Source organism: Ammodytes marinus (genome assembly GCF_949987685.1).
Source record: "Ammodytes marinus genome assembly, chromosome: 3".
In the NCBI taxonomy this organism is placed as follows: Eukaryota; Metazoa; Chordata; class Actinopteri; order Uranoscopiformes; family Ammodytidae; genus Ammodytes; species Ammodytes marinus.
Window position 1 is genome coordinate 18,772,795 of NC_137232.1, and position 20,195 is coordinate 18,792,989.

At 41.5% G+C, this 20,195-nt stretch overlaps 1 protein-coding gene across 1 annotated transcript in view; it reads left to right on the forward strand.

Moving 5' to 3' along the window:
* The window catches only part of rpa1 (replication protein A1), a 28,255-nt gene that overhangs the window by 4,360 nt on the left and 3,700 nt on the right, over positions 1 to 20,195 (forward strand). The window contains exons 7-15 of the mRNA XM_080025028.1: positions 774 to 888; positions 1,522 to 1,624; positions 1,736 to 1,804; positions 2,155 to 2,347; positions 5,178 to 5,314; positions 6,817 to 6,965; positions 14,455 to 14,584; positions 17,838 to 18,014; positions 18,906 to 19,013. Coding sequence (XP_079881154.1) covers positions 774 to 888; positions 1,522 to 1,624; positions 1,736 to 1,804; positions 2,155 to 2,347; positions 5,178 to 5,314; positions 6,817 to 6,965; positions 14,455 to 14,584; positions 17,838 to 18,014; positions 18,906 to 19,013 — 1,181 coding nt within the window. The remainder of the gene's footprint in view (positions 1 to 773; positions 889 to 1,521; positions 1,625 to 1,735; positions 1,805 to 2,154; positions 2,348 to 5,177; positions 5,315 to 6,816; positions 6,966 to 14,454; positions 14,585 to 17,837; positions 18,015 to 18,905; positions 19,014 to 20,195) is intronic.

The window sequence follows — 20,195 nt, forward strand, 5'->3', positions numbered from 1 at the left end:
ACCAGGAGAGATGTGCAGTCCAGCTGTTGGAAGCATTTTTCTATGTTGTAGTGTGTGTGTCGTGTGGTTGTGTATATGTGCGTGTGTGTGTCATAGCAGGTATTCATCCCTCTGATCTGCCACGTGGGAATTAAGGTTGTGGCAAACACCCCTCGTCATCAGCACAGTCATTGTTCATTTCTCTGTGTGTGCTGCCTTGATCTTGGGGGCTTAATTACCAGAAGTGCAGTGGTTGGCAAAGTGGGAGGACTTAAGTGGACACTTTGAACCCTAATCCTCCGCGTGAGACGCACACAAATCAAATGTGCAGCGCCTGTTCAAACGGGAAAAAAAATCTCAAAGTCAGACAGGATCCGCTCTCCTGGGTAAAGAGCAGCTCCAGTTTGTTAGAGCATTTCACACTCTCTGCCCTGATTCTGTGAAATTTGAATCATCCTTTTTTCGCCCCAAATGCTGGATCACACATCTCCAATAACTTGGCTTGGACAAGACTTTACTTTATTCTTTCTGTTTGAGGCATTCCTCTCGTTGACTCAAGAGTCGACAGTGGTACATTCACTTAGAGTCGTTCATTTTTTATTTTTTTACTTTGATGAAACTTCCCTCATGAAGTGATATAATTACTGTGATCAGGCATTTGCAATCCAAAGAAATTGGATTTTTGTAATTTGTCTCTGATGTTTAATGCATAGTGTCTCTCTCTCTCATGACTTCCTTCCATCACTGCACTTCGTGGGTAATTAATTATTTTCTCTCTTCATTTCCTCAAACAGTGAACAAAGGTTTCAACAGAGACTATGCAAAGAAGGCCCCGTCTGCCATGCCCAGTACTCCTGGGGGAAGCTCCAAAGTTGTGCCCATCGCCAGCCTCAACCCCTATCAGTCTAAGTGAGTATGTTTCTCAGTCAGTGGGAAATGTCATGTGAAAAGGACATAGATTTGACATGTTTTGGGACGTAGCAACACATCACCAATATGATTATTACTATTATAAAAAAAAAAAAACTTCTAAGCAACAGTCAAACCATGTGAAGTGTTCCGTGTCGAAGGTAGACATTGAAGGCAGCAGGGAGTACACATGCTTTCTATCGTCTATAGAAACAAACACGGATTTTACTGAAAACCATACTAAACCACTACCTTCTATTGAGGAGTGCCAGTGCGGGGCTCACCCCTGCTGACTTCCTGGCAAAACCTCAATGTAACAGAGCGCTGGCTAATGTCATTAGCTACACCTGGGCTTTTCTCTCCTGTGAGTAAGCAAAATGTCCCTTTTTAAAAATGCCGTTTTGTCATTCACTTGGCTGTTAGAGGAGCCAAGTAACATGCTACGTATTCAGTGTTTTGTTTTTACAAATTGCCATTCATCCAGACATATTTAAAGGTTGAGTTGGTTGATGTGTTAATGAATGAATAAATAGATACATACACACAAGATGAACAGTTTCTTTCCGGGTCCAGGTGCTCTAAAACATAACAACACTGACGATGAGTAACCTCATACTGGTCTTTGTGCCGCAGGTGGACCATTCGTGCCCGTGTCACCAACAAGAGCAGCATCCGTACATGGAGCAACTCTCGCGGCGACGGCAAACTCTTCTCTATGGAGATTGTGGATGAGAGTGTGAGTGGGATTGTGGTCATTGAAGAACTACAAGATATCACAAGTTGGAAATCCTGCGCTGTACTTGACCCACTCAAACGCATATTAACGTAATAATATTATCTATTACAGGGAGAGATACGAGTGACCGGTTTCAACCAAGAAGTGGACAAGTTTTTCAGCCTGGTTGAGGTTGGCAAGGTGAGGCAATCCTCCAGATAATCATTCAGCACTATGCCCCTTATTATCAACCAAAACCTGCCTTGTCATTGTGTTGTTATAGATGGGATTTGGCTGCTTAATGTTCTAGCAACAGCTGCCAGTACTTTGTGAATTAAAAGTCGCAGCGACTAAATGAGTCATCTGCGCTACACTGTTACCCCCACAATAAGCGGCTTATGATCATCTGTCATCCTTTTGTTGATTTCCTCCCCTCCCCCTCCACTGTCTGAAGTGCTATCTTGTTTGCACCATTCAGTCAGGTGAAATGCTCTGCCTCCATATCTCTGATTCACACATGGTCCTCCCCATCTGTATTGTATGGCCCACAGGTCTACTATGTCTCCAAGTGCTCTCTGAAGATCGCCAACAAGCAGTACACGTCGGTCAAGAATGATTACGAGATGACGCTCAACGGAGAGTCCACCGTCATCCCCTGTGATGACAGCGGCGATGTTCCCATGGTGCAGTGCGACTTTGTCTCTATCGATGCCCTGGAACACAGAGCGGCAGACTCACTAGTTGGTAAGGAAGTACAAGCAATACAAGAGCCTTCTTCAAATCCACCTCAGTCATTAAAACCCCCAGACAGATGTAACCTATAAGTGTCTTATGTTCCCACACGGTATTTTTAAGTCAGCCTGCAGCTCTTGCTCAATATACAAAAACATAGCATACGGTTTAAAAATACAACATCAAGCCCTATACACAGTGAGATTTAATGGGCAAACATTGTGAATCCAGCTCAAACCTGATGTTTTTTATAAGAACAATGTGTCTCCCGACAGTTTTAAGTACTTTTGGGTGTCAGGTTCAGTGGCAATTTTGGGTTGGAAACTCTGGTGGGGCCATGCAGGAAAATAATCTTATAACGCAATCCAGAAATACCACATATTACTACCATGACAACAAACACAAAGTAGCAAGTGACAGAGGGGACCAAAATTGCAGCTGAATAATGCCATCACTCAAACGCGAATCTGACGACATATATTAGGCTATTGTATCAATAGCACCACCAGTGTTCAAGATCTCACAATATCAAAAACTCAAGATCGAAACAACAACGTGGCAACAATAAAAACACAACGGCGCACACCCTATACACAGCAATCAATATACAAAGCCACCACTCACAATATACCACAGCCAAAGAGCCATTTCACCACCAGACAGGTGAACAGCTCCCTCGGGGAGCCCACGTGAGGTTGTGCCCCCCACACACACACACACACACACACACACGTATCACCAGTTACGCATGCAGAAATTCTAATTCAAACAATAATATGTAAACTACATTATAAATTCCACTTAGAATAAAAATAATTACAAATTAGACTCACCAATGACTCACCACTCTCAGTGACTTTGCTGTTAAAATCCAAAAGTCCGTGGATGAGTTCACTTTCAATAGAAAGCAAGTTTTGATTCTCCCGCTGTAAACCCCGCCCTTACTACAAATCAGCCAATTAGAAGCAGTCTGGGGCCCTAAGCTTCTGGCCCCACTGTCGAAACGAAAGCGGGCGCTGCGCATGCTCGCGCACCAGCTCCCCAGTCCGCGGCTACACAGCAGCAGGGCCATCTCAGCTAGGCCCCACCGAGCGGAACAGACGAGACGGAGCAACAAACTATTTCACACACAACTACTACTCTACAAAAAAAGTAAGACGATTGCGTTCATCAAATTAAAACTGCGGACATGTAATTAATTATTAACAATTAATTTATTATTAACTTATGCTCAATGACATTTTTGACAAAAAAAAATTAAAATAAAATAAGTTATAATCCTGCCCTGCACGGCAGCGCCCACGGTAATGCAAAGACGCCACTGGTCAGGTTGCAGCCCTCTAAGCATGTTTTGGGCTGTTGGTAATTATTATAGGTGCTTATAGACATTTATTATAGATTTAAACAATCAGGAGTACAATGTTGAGAACAGCTGGATTAAATGTAACCTATAAAGGATGATCATTTAACTTAACCTAAAGCTCAAACAAGTTAAAATACATGGTGTATACATTTTTAATTCTTTTTTGATCTGTTCATCCCTATTTGGCTTGTTGTCCCTAGCTGGCGCAAAGTATTTTTTGAATGGGTCTTAGTAAAGATTTTTCCTTGTTTAGTTGAAGTTTCTTTTAATCCTCTTAATTTCCCCGCCTCCTAAACAAAGTCCTATCCTATAGTATAAAATAGGGTAAACAAGCAGCTAGTCAGACCAAAGGCTTTCTGGAAACTGATTTGGATTCTTGCTTTTGAGAAACGCATTGTCTCATGCCTAACACTCAGAATCGGGCTGTGTGAACCCTGTCAGGTCACAGCTTAAGGCTCAGTTAGTTCCTATCCTGTGTTGTTTTTATAGGGAAGGTCTGTTTGGCATGAGCATTTTTACATATTTTTTTCCTCTTTTGGAGAGGCTTAATTACAACATAATTCTCTTAAGCAACAGAGTAAAGCACAAACCAACCAACAGACAGTGACCAACCAGTACTGCTGAAGAGTTCCCAAGCGCCCCATAGTAAGCTATCATAAAGCAGAGGATAGAGTCGGAGGCAGAAAGTAGAGAGCTGAATATGCAGGGAGGTTGAGGTAATTACAGTATACGAGCTCAGAGATAAAAGTTGTATTAATAATACTGTTGACAGTAATGGCCTGTAGTGCAGATTGACTTAGGGCTCTGTGGCAGTAGAGGCCATGAGGAAATGAAAAGCGGCTGTCACAGGTGAAATACAGCAGTCTTCTTGTTATTCTCTTAATGAAGACTGCAGCTTGCACTGATTTCCTCTGCAGCACAGCATTAAACATTGCGTTTTGTTCATCATTGTGAAATATGCTTAGAATCTATTTACTCAGTTGCGGTGAGAGTTTGAACTGTTACGCTGAGGAGTCATTTTGGTGATACCGCTCTCGAAATTAATGAACAAATGTATGTCTTTTGCATCTATAAAGCTTGATTGCGTAAGTCAACTAGGTATGCTTGATTAAGCGCAACGGTGAAAATAATTAGCATCAATTTCATGGATTATCTCCTAAATTATGGCTGCAAGTGCCTCCTACACAGGCTAGCGACCTCACACCTGGTATGAAGTGAATGAATGAATCTGTTATTTCCCAAGAGCCAAATTTGTGCTGCGAACCATGGGACCTGGAGAGTGACCTGTGGGCGTTAACGCCACGATCAATATTTATGAGATGTATGTGTGGGAAGAACGACCTGTTAGTCTGGAAAGTTTAAAACCATATGGGCTCATCAAGAATAGTATATTGCAAAGTGTGGATAAGGTCGGGAATGGAAGAATAGACCCAGTGTCTGCTGCTATGTGTAACACTCGCTTCATGTTTTCCCTTCCAGATGTGATTGGAGTGTGCAAGAGTGTGGACGAAGTGACCCGTCTCACCACAAAGACCAACAGAGAAGTGTCAAAGAGGACGCTGGATCTGATGGACTTCTCAGGCAAGGTGGTGTCTGTCACGCTGTGGGGAGAGGAAGTGAGTATAGAACCATCTAGTATAAAGCTGTTGTGTCTGGGGCCTATTTAAATGGGTGGTGAAAATCAATACCAGCCTTATAATCAGGGTTCGTACTACAGAGTGTGGAATGTGCTGAAAATGCTTGATTTGAAAATCTGGTGTTTTCAAGGTGTTGAAACCTGCTTGAAATCTCAACACATGACTAGAAAATGCTGGCTTTTCGCCGTATTGACCAGACTGACTTATGGCGCTTTCCCACTGTGTGGTATCAGCTCAACTCGCCTCAACTCGCATTTTTGGCGTTTCCACCGTAAAAACATGATACCTGGTACCGGCTGCTTTTTTGGTATTGCCTCGCTCAAGGTCCCAAGCGAGCTGCTGAAAGGTGACGTTGGCAGACTGCCGGCCACTGATTGGCCAGAGACTCCCGGCTTCATTTTGTTGTTTATACTCCCAAACTCTCCGGGAATTGTTTGAGTGTATTTTGTCTTGCCGCGTGCAGCCTTCTCTGGCTCTCTTTAATTTGATTTGCATCACAGATCTGAAAAAACATAATGAAATGTCCATATATTCGCTAAGCTCATTACTCTAAACATACTGTACACGACACGAGAGGACACATGTAGGGCAGCTAGCAGCTATGTAGCCTAGTTAGCCAGCTGGGAAAAGTGCTTGAATTGACCTCTTAAAAACCTGTGTTAGCCCTGTATAAGGTAGCGTATGATTGACTGGATTCCTCATCAGGATGTTGATGAAGAAACTGTCGTTGGTGCAGTTGATTTTTACCTGTGGCTCAGAGGGACTTTTCTCAGTTTACAGACACTTCTCTGCTCCTGACAAGAAGCACAGCTCTGTGTTCCCTGTTTGTTTGCTCCACAGTTCCCCCTTCTCCACAGGGACCTGCTCAAGTACACAAGATGTATAGTTTATGAAGAACAATGGCAATGCCAGAAAACAAGTGTTGGAAGATATATTTCTCCTTCTCTGAAGGCTTTACTGTCGCTCCTCTCCCACCTTAGGTGTTTTTTTACTTTCCTCAGGTGAATTATAGTGAAGTTCACTGAAGAACAAACAAACCAAAAGTCAAGTAAAGAAAGTATTTTAAAACACTTTGATAGTTATTTGCAACTGAACTAATATGAAGTATGTTCATAGTTCATAGTGTGTGAATTGAGGGATGGCTATAGACAGTTTTCCAAATTCTTTGTTTTATGACCCAATAGCTCCAAAACTATAGGACATTCCCATTCTTAACTGTAGCACTATTCTCAGTGCTATTTATCAAATCTGAAAATGCATCTTAATCTTATACCTGATGTAAGCATTTAGCTCAAAGCAGCACTGTGCCTTAGCACAGCCTCTCTTTACCACCGGCTTTTGTCTACACCCTTATTAATCTTTTTGTAAAAAGTGCCAACACACAACTGGTTAATTAAAGTTCAGTAAATTAAAGTTCAGACACATAGAAGTAAGACAAATTAATGACGTCTGTCCTTTTGTCCATGTCTTTTTTTTTGTAGGCAGAAAAGTTTGAGGGCTCTGGACAGCCCATTCTAGCCATAAAGGGGGCCAAGCTTTCGGACTTTGGCGGCCGGTCCATCTCTGCCTCATTCAGCAGCACCTTGATGATCAACCCGGACATCCCTGAAGCCCATAAGCTCAGAGGCTGGTAAGTGAGCGAGAGGTTCATACTACAGATAATTCAGTGCAGAAACTTGCTTAAATGTTCTAGCGATTTCACACAAGTGAAAGTATTTTAATAGCAGGTATGATGCATGGTTTACTTTTAAGTCTTTTAAGAAGGCTTTTCCCTATTTATTTCACCTACTGGGAGTAAACTTCTCAGATGCAAGTATTGCTGCTAAAATTGAGGAAGTGTAAGAATTTAAATGGGTTTCCATTTCCCAAGTTGCAGGAGTGCATGCTCTGATTCTCATTATCAAGATTAGTTTTCCCCCATTAGCTACAATGTGGGGGGTGCCTCAAAGAAGCATTCCATATAAATGGAAATCATACTTAAACTGTGGAAATGCCTTTTTACTCCTAATCGCCTTTTTAGATGAAATGAAATCGAGACTAATTTCTGTGTTGATTGTAGCATTGTGTGTGTGTGTGTGTGTGTGTACACATTCCTCGTATCTGTTTTCACTTGAACACAATTTCTTTTTTGTGGAAATGTTTTATCGTATCAATTCCAATCAGAGTGGTTATCTGTGTACATGTAGTTACACATATTGTACTATAGTTGATAGGGGTGTGAATCTTATGGAATCCCACGATTTAAGATTCCAATTCCTGGGGTCACGATTCGATTCAAAATCAATTCTGAATAAATAGATTTTTCCCCCACCTCTGATAGTTGAATTTATCAAAAGTAGTAGAGCAAAGTGCACAGCTGTAGGATCGCTCCTTGTTGTTGCAATAGAATAGAAAAACGCTAAAACACATAACTTAAAGATTACCTCTCTGTTGTACAACATGACAAAAAATAAGCATGCACTGTATGTATTTTGCCAGAAATTCTTTTCCATCTATTCTTAAACTAAGGCACCAGCAGGTCAGTGTGTGATGTGGAGGTTTTCAGGGACATGTTGCTACATGGCTGTATGAAGTGATACAGGTTGGCACATGAGTGATGGATGAGGCTGTGCTCACATAGACCGGGGAGGGGGCTTGCTACTTAACCTCACTCCAGCCATGTGTGGCACCACTGATTGATCTGTCCTCCTTATACATCCTACTTTAAACAGGCTGGCTCTGCCCCTCCTATCTGACACCAGAGCAAATGTCTTTATTTAGGAGTGGAGATCCAATCGATTCCGTCCAAAGGGTTTCATTTGTTTACCAATACGTGTGCCTGCTCTGCTCCGAGGAATAAAAGACAGTAAATAGTTCAAATGTATTTTGTGTCCAGTCCAGTCCAGTCTTTTTATTCTTCCTCCCAAAATGTGTCTGAGTGTATAAGAGGATCTGATCGGCATAATGAGAGCAGTGAAATATGACTACGATTTCAGGTCAGAGAGGCAAATCACAAAATATGCTCAAATGTGCCTCTTCAATCAGATGTCTCATGATTTCTTAATGGTAATTTTGCAGAATATCTTTTTCTTTCATTTCTCAGAAAGCCAACTATTGTGAACTGCTGTTAAGTCTTTTTGTAATGGGGTCATTCAGTTTTACGTAGTAATATAAGGTGTAATATTACAGGACCACTCCTGGATGTTTTCTTTGCTTTTACTTGAGCAACATTAAGTACTCAATAGCTTATCCAAATCCCTTTTGCTGCATAGTTTTTTTGTTACACCTTCTCCAGTCACTTATTATTAGGACAGCCAGAGATATACACCTAAATCCTTAAACTATAAGGAGTTGGACCATGTGGGTCCTCTTTGGACAATGGGCTCCTGTAGGACCTGCATGTATCCACTAATAAACAGTTTAAAAGTCACAGGTGGAAGGATGCCAGATCGAGTCATTACTCTCAATCCAAGTAAAGCCAAGTGAGAAGTGTGGTGAAGACAAGATTGTTATGCATCTGTCTTAGAGCTGAAGCCCAGCCAGCCTCATGGTGCGAAGAGGATGGAGAGAATAGCTTCTTTGGTTATTTATCTTTATTTTAAGACTGCATCACAGAGATAATATCTATTCAGTGAAGTTAGTTGTGAGTGTGTTTTCACTGGAAGAGGAAGACTGCCAGCTGTCGAATACATACTGTGTTATGTGTGCTGTGTGGTGATAAGGCTGGGTCTCAGGATGCTAGCTGTCCACAAAGTGTGTCCCTTAATGATTGTTCTGTAAGCCAAGATGTGAATTATGGAAATGGAACAAATCAATTAAACTCTGAATCTTTTGATCATTATTTTTAATCTCTCACAGAAGAAGCACAATCCTTTTTCTTCTGACAAAGATATGCCCCTGCTGTACAGCCCAGGCTGCTGAAACATCATTGTCTTACTTGCGCGTAGGCGTCTTAATTTTATTGTGTTTTTTGGCGCAGACCTTTGGGAATTTCTTAAATGAATAGTCTATCCTTGGTGGGCTGTTGACTCAAACTCAGAGAGTGTTAGTGGTGCAGCTCAGCACTTTCTAGTGTGCTTACAATTAAGAATGCTGCCCTCTGCACTAATTATCCTCATCAGGGCTTAATCTAGGGGTTTAGTGTTTTGGTAGCGTGCATCTCCGGTTTGCCTCTAAACACTTGAGATTACTTGACACAAGTTGCCAAACTGGCATCAAATCTGCACTGATGAGTTTGTCTTGGCAGTCTATAAACCCGACTTCCCATTCACACTTCTTTCATCCATATAACTGTGTAGATGCAGTTGTCCATTAGGTGGCAACAGCACATTTAGAATGGCCATGTGGCCTTTTCCCATACTGACAGGCAGTACAGTCACTCTTTCTGTTAAAGAATCTTTATTCTATGACGTTTGATAGCGTCAACCTCAGACCTTCACTGCAGACGTTCATGTAGTCGGACTCGGTCCACAGCTCTGACATTTTGTGTGTCTTCCTTATCACGACTCCAGTATTTCCATATGTACAGGCCCACAGCATACTGTCAGGCCACTAATTATGTCAGTCCAGAAGCAAACAAGCTTTAATCCAGTATTCTAGTGAACATGATTCCTCATTATTTAATTGACTGTTATTTTATCCAAATGTTTCTCTGTGCAGTATTGATTTTGAAAGAGAGAGTTCCTAGCTGACAGACCAGTGCGGACTTATTAGCTGAATTTAATTAGTAACTGACTTGCTGAATGTTTATAACCAGATTTGGACACGGGCGTCTGACAGTGAGGATTTCATCTCTTGTTTTAATTCTCGCTTGTTTCAGTCAACACTTTCAAAGTAGCCTTTAGCCAAGACACTCAACGCACAGATGCTTTCTTAGGTAGCATACATAGCTGACATTCAATTATGTCTTGATTTTGACCTGAAGTATTTTTCAAAATACAGTCTGAAATATCCTAATTATTATAAAAAAAAATTGTTGGTGGTGATGTTATGTGTAAGGTTAGGAATAGGGATGGGGATCGTTAATATTTATTGATATCGATACCTTTATCGATACGCCTTATCGATCCGGGTCTTTATTGATACCACTATCGATACTTTTCTATTATTATTATATATTTTGAAGAAAATATTATTTTTGGTTTTAAAAAATCAAGTGTATACTATCTATGAAAAAAATATATAAATGTTCGCACTTGTTGGTTAATGTATTGTCTTCTGTCACTTTATCATGTTTTAGTGATTAGGAAAATATTTAGGAAATACATAATTGTATTTTAAATTAAATTAAATTTCTAATAAATATTGGCATCAGTAGTTTAAATATATATTTTAAAATGATGAGAGCACTAATACAACTGTATTACTCATGTTTCTCGCCAAAAACTCAATTTCCCATTCCTTTACGTTACACTTGAACGCATCATGATAACCTAATAGTCGTTTTACTGAGCCATCCTGAACACATCATCACGCAGCACGTCTGAAAACTTTGTTTACTTTTTAAGCTAACTAGCTTGTATGCTGCCGATTACAACACGGATTTCACAATTGGATTACTATTTTTAACTGACGGGACAACAAGCTACACAGTCTGTGTGTGTGCGTTTACCGCTGGTACTTTGTGGATGATGAAGACGGGCCCGTCTGTGGTGCGGCGGCAGCAGGAGGAGGAGTCTTTTCAATCCGGAGACAGTCGAAGGTACTGCATTTGGCCTTTATTTGATGCACAATGCTGATGTGCTTGGCCATTGAGGTTGTGTTCCCCCCTTTACAAGAAGTTATTTTGCAACATAAGTTGCATTTCGCTTCTGCTTTATCTTCGAACTTGGTAAAATAAAGCCAAACCATAGACCTTTTCGCCCGTTCAGCCATCCTCGCGAGCGAAGTTAACTGCCAGACTTCTCTTGTTTTACTTTTAATACCTGTTTGCATATCATTCATAAACATTGGCGGACATGCAGCAGTGATTGGTTTGATTTGATTTAAATGCCGTGACGCGACTCGAGGGACACACAATTGCGTTACAGGACCTACGGGAGAAAAAAACGACGAGACTCGATAGTGGTATCGATAAGCCCAAACGTTATTGATTTTCGTGTTTTGAAAAAAGTGGAACCGGGTCCTTGATAGAACCGGGTTTCGATCCCCATCCCTAGTTAGGAATGCTTAAGCAATTCTAATTTAAAAGCGCAAGATATAGTATACACAAATGCATATAGGTTTATCTTAAAGGCAAACTATGCAATATTTTAATGAAAATATCAATTATAGAGTCACACAAAAAAAAATCCTCCTCAATGATCACTTCTGCCCCACTAGAATATGTGGTGGTGTGTTTGTCTGCACAGTCTTCCTCTCTCTGGCTGTCTTTTACATAGTATAATTTATCACAGTGCAGAATCCTCTCCACTTCCTTGGGTTAGCTCACTGGCTAACAAACTGATATGTACTGTATGTCTAACTAGAAAGTGGTGTCCTCTCTCCCTCCACCGAACATCGGCACAGGCTCGTTCGCTCTTTCATACATTTTTATTTATTTATTTTTTCTTTTGGAGCTGACATTCCGATATCCGATATGTAGATTTCAGCCATATCGGACCCGATACTGGATCGGATCGGCCCCATCCCTACTTTAGGTGTCGGAATGACATGTAAACGCTATATTGCTGTATTCTCATTCTTTTCTTCTAACATTGTTCCCTAAAGGCCAGGACACACCAGTCCGACTACCCGAAAATGGAGATTGCCGATTCAGGGAGCTCCAGTCTTCCCTGTCGTGGCCGAAAAAGTGCAAAGAACACACCAAACCGACTGCTGACTTTCCGTACGCTCTGCGCTTGCGCGGGATGTAACGTCTCCATAACAGCAGGCGGCGCTAATCTGTATTGTGGCCTGAAAAAATACGAAAGCCGGAAATGATGGGACGGCTCTCTAGACCATAAACATAGATAGAAATACATATTTATATTTATGGACCATAAAGAGCACCATTTTTAGCAGAGTGTCGAGCAGTCAACAAGGGTTGATGCATGTGAGTACTCGCTGAACGAAACAAACAAACACATTAAAACGATGGCAAACTGTTGTTAGCTGTTTGTGCTATCCGCCTCACTTCCGGGCTTCACTGATTCGCTAGCCCTCCACAAATCAAATTGCTCCAACTGAAAGACTGCCCGACTGTTCAATCGGCTCAAAAGAAGCCCGACGACATCTACGACGGCCGATTTCACGGCACACACCAAACGGATCCGTGTCCCCGCCCCCTCCCGACTCTACGACGGCGATTATCGGGCCGGTGTGTCCTGGCCTTTAAACAAATGTTTTTTTTTGTTGGTATTTTCATACAATTGGAGCCTGTGTCTTCCGTCTATTACGAGGAGAAATAAACATGCGGTGGCTCTGCCAACATGAAAATAAAGGGAAACATGCGTTCTTCCACGTTTCAAATAACATCAATTACCACAGTGGCTTCTTTTGAAGTTACTGGCAGCTCAGCATTTGACCGTGTCTCTCACTACAGATGAAGTGGCTAACACTGTGTCACACATAACATGGAGTAATCGTGTTTGTGGCGTGTTAGCCACTCTCAGCAAAAGCACTGGAGTCTTAGCCCGGAGCATAGAACACTGCTTACTAAGACCTTTCCCATCATCCCCCCTCATGCCTCTTCCCATGACATGTCTCTGCTCCTGTCCTTGTTCATTGACACTCTGACATTTGACATGTCTATGTCAGGCACAAGCATGTCAGGACAAGCAGTCATCTATCTCCTTGTTCCTGCAGATAGTTTGTCTAATTGAAGCGACACTGCTTCAAGCTGGGATCTGCCTGCCTTCACTTGACTGTTGCCCATTTTACGCCAGGTTTAATTTATCCCCTCTTTTTTCTCCATCACAATCACTGCCTACCAAGCCATTTCTGTTCCCCATGCTCCTCAATGTCTGATAAAAATAGTAACAGCTTTAAAACTGGTAACTGCCACGGTGGTATCTTGTTGAGCATTTAGAATTACTTTTGGGTATCTGTCAAATCAGATTTCCTTAACTGTCACATGACAATCAAGTCTTACCTTTTTAAAAGGATAATGCATTTTTAATCATTTCTGTTTATGTTGTCACTACTACCACAGATGATTTGATTTAGATTTAGGATGCAACACATTTACAACAAAGCAGTGCATCTACACCTCTGAGGAATCTGGTGCCACCATAAAGAATTGCTCACATTTATCAGCAGGGTTGGGTAATTGGCAGCCTTTGCATTGGCTCTGGCCACAGTCTGAGCTGTTAATGGGGATATTTTCAATTAGTCAAGCCTCTAGTAGCAAAGCGTGCCCTCACTGTATTTACAATCTGACCTCCCCATTGTGTACACCACTCTGCCTTGTGGCCCACAGATTAGTAAACCCTATTGATCTCTGACCATTTTAAACTGTAATTTATTTTGCCCCCCCCCCCCCCACACAACTGCATTTCACCTTTACCCATCGTTCATTTCCTTTTGCTCTCTCTCCTCTTCTCCTTCCTATTGTCTTCCCTGAATTATTGGGAACATTGGGCGAAAGTGGGTTTCTGATTTCACTGTAACGGCCCTGACCCCGGCCAGCTCATCTGTCCCTTTAGCTGTTGATTCATTCCCAAGCCTCTCAGCTTGCCTTGCTGCCTGCTTCAACAAACGCAAATGGATGCTCTGCCTACAACAGGATTGTTTTTGTGTTAAGCTAACTCTTCAATGGACAGCCTGCCGTCTGCCACTTCAACAGCTGCGTATTGTGTCTTCTGCTTTGGTTTGGCTGTATTAAAATGAATAATCAGTAGTCTAAAAGTACACTTCAGCAGACAAACATGAATCTTTCAAGTGGGAATACCACTTTAAAGTTAGATTTTTATTTTTATCCAGGTAAGGCCTGTAAAAAACTGTAGAGGTGAAACTATAATGTGCTTAATGGGTTAGAAATAAGCCACTTCTGGCTTTTGGGAATTTAGATGTGCAGTTATTTTCTATTTTGACATTTTATGAACGAAACAATTAATAGAGGAAATAATGAAGAAATTATTGGATAATGTATACTGTAAACTCTTTAGTTGCAGTCCTATAACTGTACATTGTTAACTGTTCTTTTCTCTATTTCTCCATAGGTATGACAAGGAAGGTCATGCTATGGATGGAGAGTCAGTGACGATGATGAAAGGTGGCGGCAGAGGAGGAAACGAAAACTGGAAGACTCTGTCTGACGTTAAGACTGAGCACCTGGGACATGGAGAGAAGGTACACGCTAGCTCAAACATTCAAGCGTATATGCTAACTAACCTCAGACATATTGTTATTCAAGAATGATTCTTTAAAGATATTCAAGGGTAAGTGGAAAGGCTGGTGCTGAATCCCAAACAATAAATATGAAGGTGCTCACAAGCGAGCACACCACACACATTGCAGATCTGTATAGTCTTGCTACAATGTAACCTTGTCACTCGCGGCCCTGCTTCGCAAAGGTTCTTTTAGCTTGAGAGAGGCAGCGTGATGAATCTTCCTAATCATTGACTTATAAAACCACTGCACCACCAGGCTACTGTGCTTAAAATGGGATCCCACTAAGGTTCCTGACCACCTACTCATTAATCCTCCTCTAGTGTTGGTCTTCTCTTACAGCCGTGTTGAAAGTCACATTTATCTTTGCTATTGATTATTAAGAATACGGAGGCTCTATTCTTAGCCCTCTGTAATGGAATTACTGCCTTCAGATCAGAAAAGTAATGTTTTTTTATACAATTTCCACCTTTTTTTTTTTTATACAGTAGAGACTTGTGATCACAGAGGTTTATACATTCTCTTTAGTAGATACAACGACCTATGCAGGGATCTTAACTAGGGCTGTCAAACGATTACAATTTTTAATCAGATTAATCACAGGATTCTGTGGATTAATCACGATTAATTTTACCATTCGAAATATGCCCGAAAAATTCAAATTTTCTCCGTATATTGTTGTATGAACGGAAAGATAAAGAACAGAAGGTGGATATGTACATTTAAAATTTGTATTTTTATTAATTGAAAATCCAAATGATGGTTTTAATACTGAAAATGCATTCAAATCAAACTAAAATATATACCTACCACCATAATTCAATTGGTCTGTCTCTTTACTATGTCTTTGGGCAAATATAGGCTATATAATGGCATTTATTTTGTGAATCTATAGGTTGTGCATTCTTGAATACAACTTGATTACAGTCCGCGGTGTGTGTGTGTGTGTTTGTACGCACGAACACGTCCTAGGGGACTGTTCATTTGTGCCAGGAAGCCGACGTTATGTTGATGTCTACTCACACACACCTCTGAAAACTGCTGACGTTTGTGTCCTCGCGGGCTCTGAACAGAGCAGACAATGTTTCTCCTCCTGTTGCTGTCACCCGCGGCAGTTGATTTTATATACTATCTATGCCCCCGACACAGACGTGACCGTTAGCAGTTTAAAACACGGCATGGGCTAACGTTCTGTTTGGCTGCACGCAGCTGATCCTGGGTCAGCCACAACGTTAGAGTGACTGTAGTACAGAGCCGGTGGGATGCACGGGGCGGATCATTCTGCACATGCGTTAATTGTGATTTAAAAAAAGGAACGCGTTAATTCCAGAAATTAATCACCCTGCGTTCATTTTGACAGCCCTAATCTTAACGTGTCCAATTGAACACACTCTGCACATTAGCTATCACAGTATGACAAAAATATCTCATTACAATACACAGATGCAAGTGATCTTGATAAGGCACCAAAAACCTGCTCTAGCTGTGAAATACATGAATACTGAACTGAAGGTGGGGGAATATCTTGTCTGTTTGGAAGCTCAAAACAAAACTTGAGGGCCCACAATTCATTAGGAAACGAAAGGGGAATACAAATGAAATGGATCAACAGGAGCAGCAGTTATTTGCGATTTGTCAATTAAGTGAAAACTATGTTTTGGTGGATGAGTAATTAACTGTGCGTGTTTGTCAGCAGCCCGAGGCTGTATGTGACACCGTGTTTCCATTGGTGCCACTCTGTTCTGTGGCCAAAAGTGCAGTTTTTCTGATCACATATAGTAAATGGCTTATTGCTATTCCTAAAGCCTTGTCTAGTGTTGTCACTTCAAAAATCCACACCCCAAATCCTGACTGTAACCAATAGCCCCTTTTTGGGTGAAGGGCTTCGTCTGGCATCAGCTTTTTGACCCTGGTCTATTGAGGCTCCTCTGTGTGGCGTGTCTTGAGCCAAGGCTGTCCACACAGCCCTCTGAGACACCCTATACACAGGGGCATGGGGGTCATGCTTCTCAAGAACCCCCCTCCCTCTCATATCACCATAGTCTTTAGTTAATTGTCCCCGTCACAAACTCTTTGTGTCACAATCTCAAGTTTTCCACATTGCTTCCGTGCCCTCTGACAGTAAGCGGTCAGCCTGCTCTTGTTGGCTTGACAGAGACGAGAAACAAGTTCCTGTGGCCGCCCCACTCAGCCACACGCTAATTGAAGAGGTATTTACTTGATTAATTGGACCTCTTTTGGAGGAGCAGCAGAGGTTGATGTCTGGGTCGTTTGTGTTGAATCAAAACAGTAATTAAAAAAGCGTAGCCAGCGGCTCCTTGTTTTGGAACTGGAGGATTTTCTCGTATTTTGTTTTGTCATCTACCACTGTCCTAAGGGTTTGTATTTATCCTACTGACAGGAAATATCAATGAGAACTTGTTGTCAAAAACACCCGGGTTCGATTCCCACCCGCGGTCGTTCTCTGCATGTCACTCCCCTCTCTGCCCCATTTCACCTCTGTCTCTCTGCACTATCAAATAAAGCATAAAAATGCCCAAAAAATATCTTTAGAAAAAAAAAAACACCTTTTGTCAAAACCAGTGAATGTCTGCTCACAATCCCCTGCCTGTCCGTATTGTGTGTGCATTCAAATCTCACAGCCAGTACTGAGGTTAGAAGGTCAGGCCGACTATGTCCTAAACAATCAGCTCTTTTCAACTATGTCATGTGCCTGAGCGCCTGCCCTACATGACGTAACGTTTCCCAGAGGAGGAGAGGTGTGTGTGATGTGACTCATCTGCTGCTGAAACTTTTCTTGAATCTGTTCCTAGCAGCATCGCACCCAGAGCTTCTATTTGTATTCATCTATTTCCATCCAATGTGAAATTCATATCACTTACCTAAGTGTTTTCCTCGCCGACAAGAAAAGTTACCTGTGGGCTGTTTTCTGTGCAGCTGCAGCTCTTTCCCACAATAGCAGCCGCTACCTCGCAAGTTTGCATTCGTGTCAGAGACATTAGGATTTAGTTTGAAAGTGTAACCTGTACGTCTGCTACACAACTGTTCACACACACGTGCACACACCACTATATGCTCCATAAATGTTATATTCATTTCATTCTGTTTTTATTCCTGGTTTTCCACAGTCAACATAATTTACCCTCAAAACCCAAAGGTTTTGATTGATGAGACATATAGTGAAACTTTGTTTGTTTGAATTCTCTTTTTTTAGGCTGACTACTACACCTGTGCAGCTACCATAGTGTACCTGCGCAAGGAAAACTGCCTTTACCAGGCTTGCCCCAGCCAAGACTGCAACAAGAAAGTGGTCGACCAACAGAACGGCATGTTCCGCTGTGAAAAGTGTGACAAAGAGTTCCCCAACTTCAAGTACCGCCTCATCCTTTCTGTAAGTGACTCAGCACTTGGTTCGCCAAAAACTCTTTCTAAAAAGTCCTTTATTTATTTTTTAGCTGTGCCACCCATGCACTCGCACACAAGCATGTGGGCTAATTAACATATCTAAAATGCCTGTTCTTTCTGCTGAGGCTATCGGTATCATCCCGCTAGTCCTTCTCATTTCCCTTTGCTTCCCTTTCTGTTCTCCTGACTTACTGTCCTTATTCATCTCTCTGTCTCTGAGGACTCAACCCCCTCCCTCTTCTTATGGCCCCCTCCCTCTGCTTCAACATTGCCCTAATCTGCTTTTTTACAGTTAAATTAAGAGACATTTAAAGCACATTTTTACCCTTGTGTTTAAATCAGAGTAATTTCGGGATAATCGCTGCAGCTTTCAGCAATTATCCCAAATGATCATGATCATTATACAGAACGTGCAGGGTGGAACACAAAAACAGGCACTTTTTCTGCTCAACTCATTTAAAGCAACAACCTTATTTCAATAAAAAAGCAAAACAAAACCACATGGAGAACTCTTGGTGAGCAACAGAGCATTTGCCAGGCATCTGAAATAAGTGGCTTTTGTTTTCTAGCACTTATCCAGTCGACATTGTTATTCTTCACAAGCTGTGGCATAAGCTGTGAATTTGCTTCCACTGTACGTATCACGAGTGCACAGTGACGGCGTGCTCTGCGAGCCTTGCCCACAGGTTCTAGGCTAATTAGAAGCTGTAAGGATTTCTTAAGAGCAGCAGGAGATATGTTAAGTTAAAGTTCCACATCTAAGCATCCGCCAGTTACTGTCAATCAATATTGATGTATATTGATGTATACTTGTGTATGCGTCTAACTGTTCTCCCTATTTGCTTTTGTCTTTTTGTTTTCTCTATCATCCCAACAGGCCAACATTGCAGATTACGCAGACAACCAGTGGGTGACTTGCTTCCAGGAGAGTGCAGAGTCCATCCTGGGCCAGAATGCAGCTTACCTGGGGCAGCTCAAGGACTCGGTGAGACTCCCCTTTATGAATATAATACTGGCCCCCGGAAATGGCCAGGGCAAGAGCTAAACCTCAGGCTTTGTTACTGCCAAACACACACTCCTGCTAAGGAAAAAGACACTTACTGTGCTTTCTGTCTTCAAGGCATAATTACATAAATAGGGCCCTATGAAATCCGTTTTATTTTTTTCCAAATTCCGTTTTATTTTTTCACAAATTCCGTTTTTTCCGTTTTAATCTCATGATTTCCGTTTTTTTTACAATTAACACTCATTTCGTCATCAGAACGAGTGTCTAATTATTGCGAACAAATAATATTCTAACAATTTAATCAGATATAAGGCTAAATTTAAAATACATCACAACATTGCACTGTTTTTAGTGCTTAAAAAAAAACTAAAAAACAGATTTGTTGGGTAGCTAGGCTATATAAGAAAATAAAGCCATTAATTGTGTGCTTCAAGTGAAGCATTAAATATTTTTTTTTACATAAATAATAAAGTCCTTGTAAACTTTTCAAGAAGCTGGACTAGATGAATATTGGACAGGCTTTATAAGTCCATGGCTTTTACCTGTGGGACAGCCCTTCACCCAACAGCGGGCTGCAACACCAACCTACAGTCTATTGTGCGACAGAGAGCTAGTTATCATTAGCATCAGCGTTAGCCGACATCACGGCAACAGCTGAATAATGTAACACTACAGGTAGGTTACACTACATGAAAACAACGGGCTGTAGACGCTAGTTATAATTGCGTGTAGGAAACATTGTTGAGACTGGAATTTCGTACCGAAGCGGCCGTTCCATAATACAACACTCCCTTTAGCAATGGCTGAATATAAGACCTCCCTGTGCTGTGTATCTGCGGGAGCGAGTGGTATTAATAACTTATAACAGTAAACGTTTAACATGATTACGTGCCTTTTAGATGCTTTAATCATATGCCGAATGTATAAACAGACCATATTATTAACAATAGGTTAAGTTATGTACATGCCAGAGTTACGTATATGGATAAATTAATAGTAAACATTGAATAGACAGATTTGTGAAAGGGGTTTGGCGCCGTGTGTTACATTACCGTTACTGCAGCCAGGCTCTACTTTTCACGGCAGTAGTTTGGTCTTTAGATGTCGCCAAACCATAATTCCTCCCTAGTTCTGCTTTAATTTCAACCGTGTTGTTTCCCT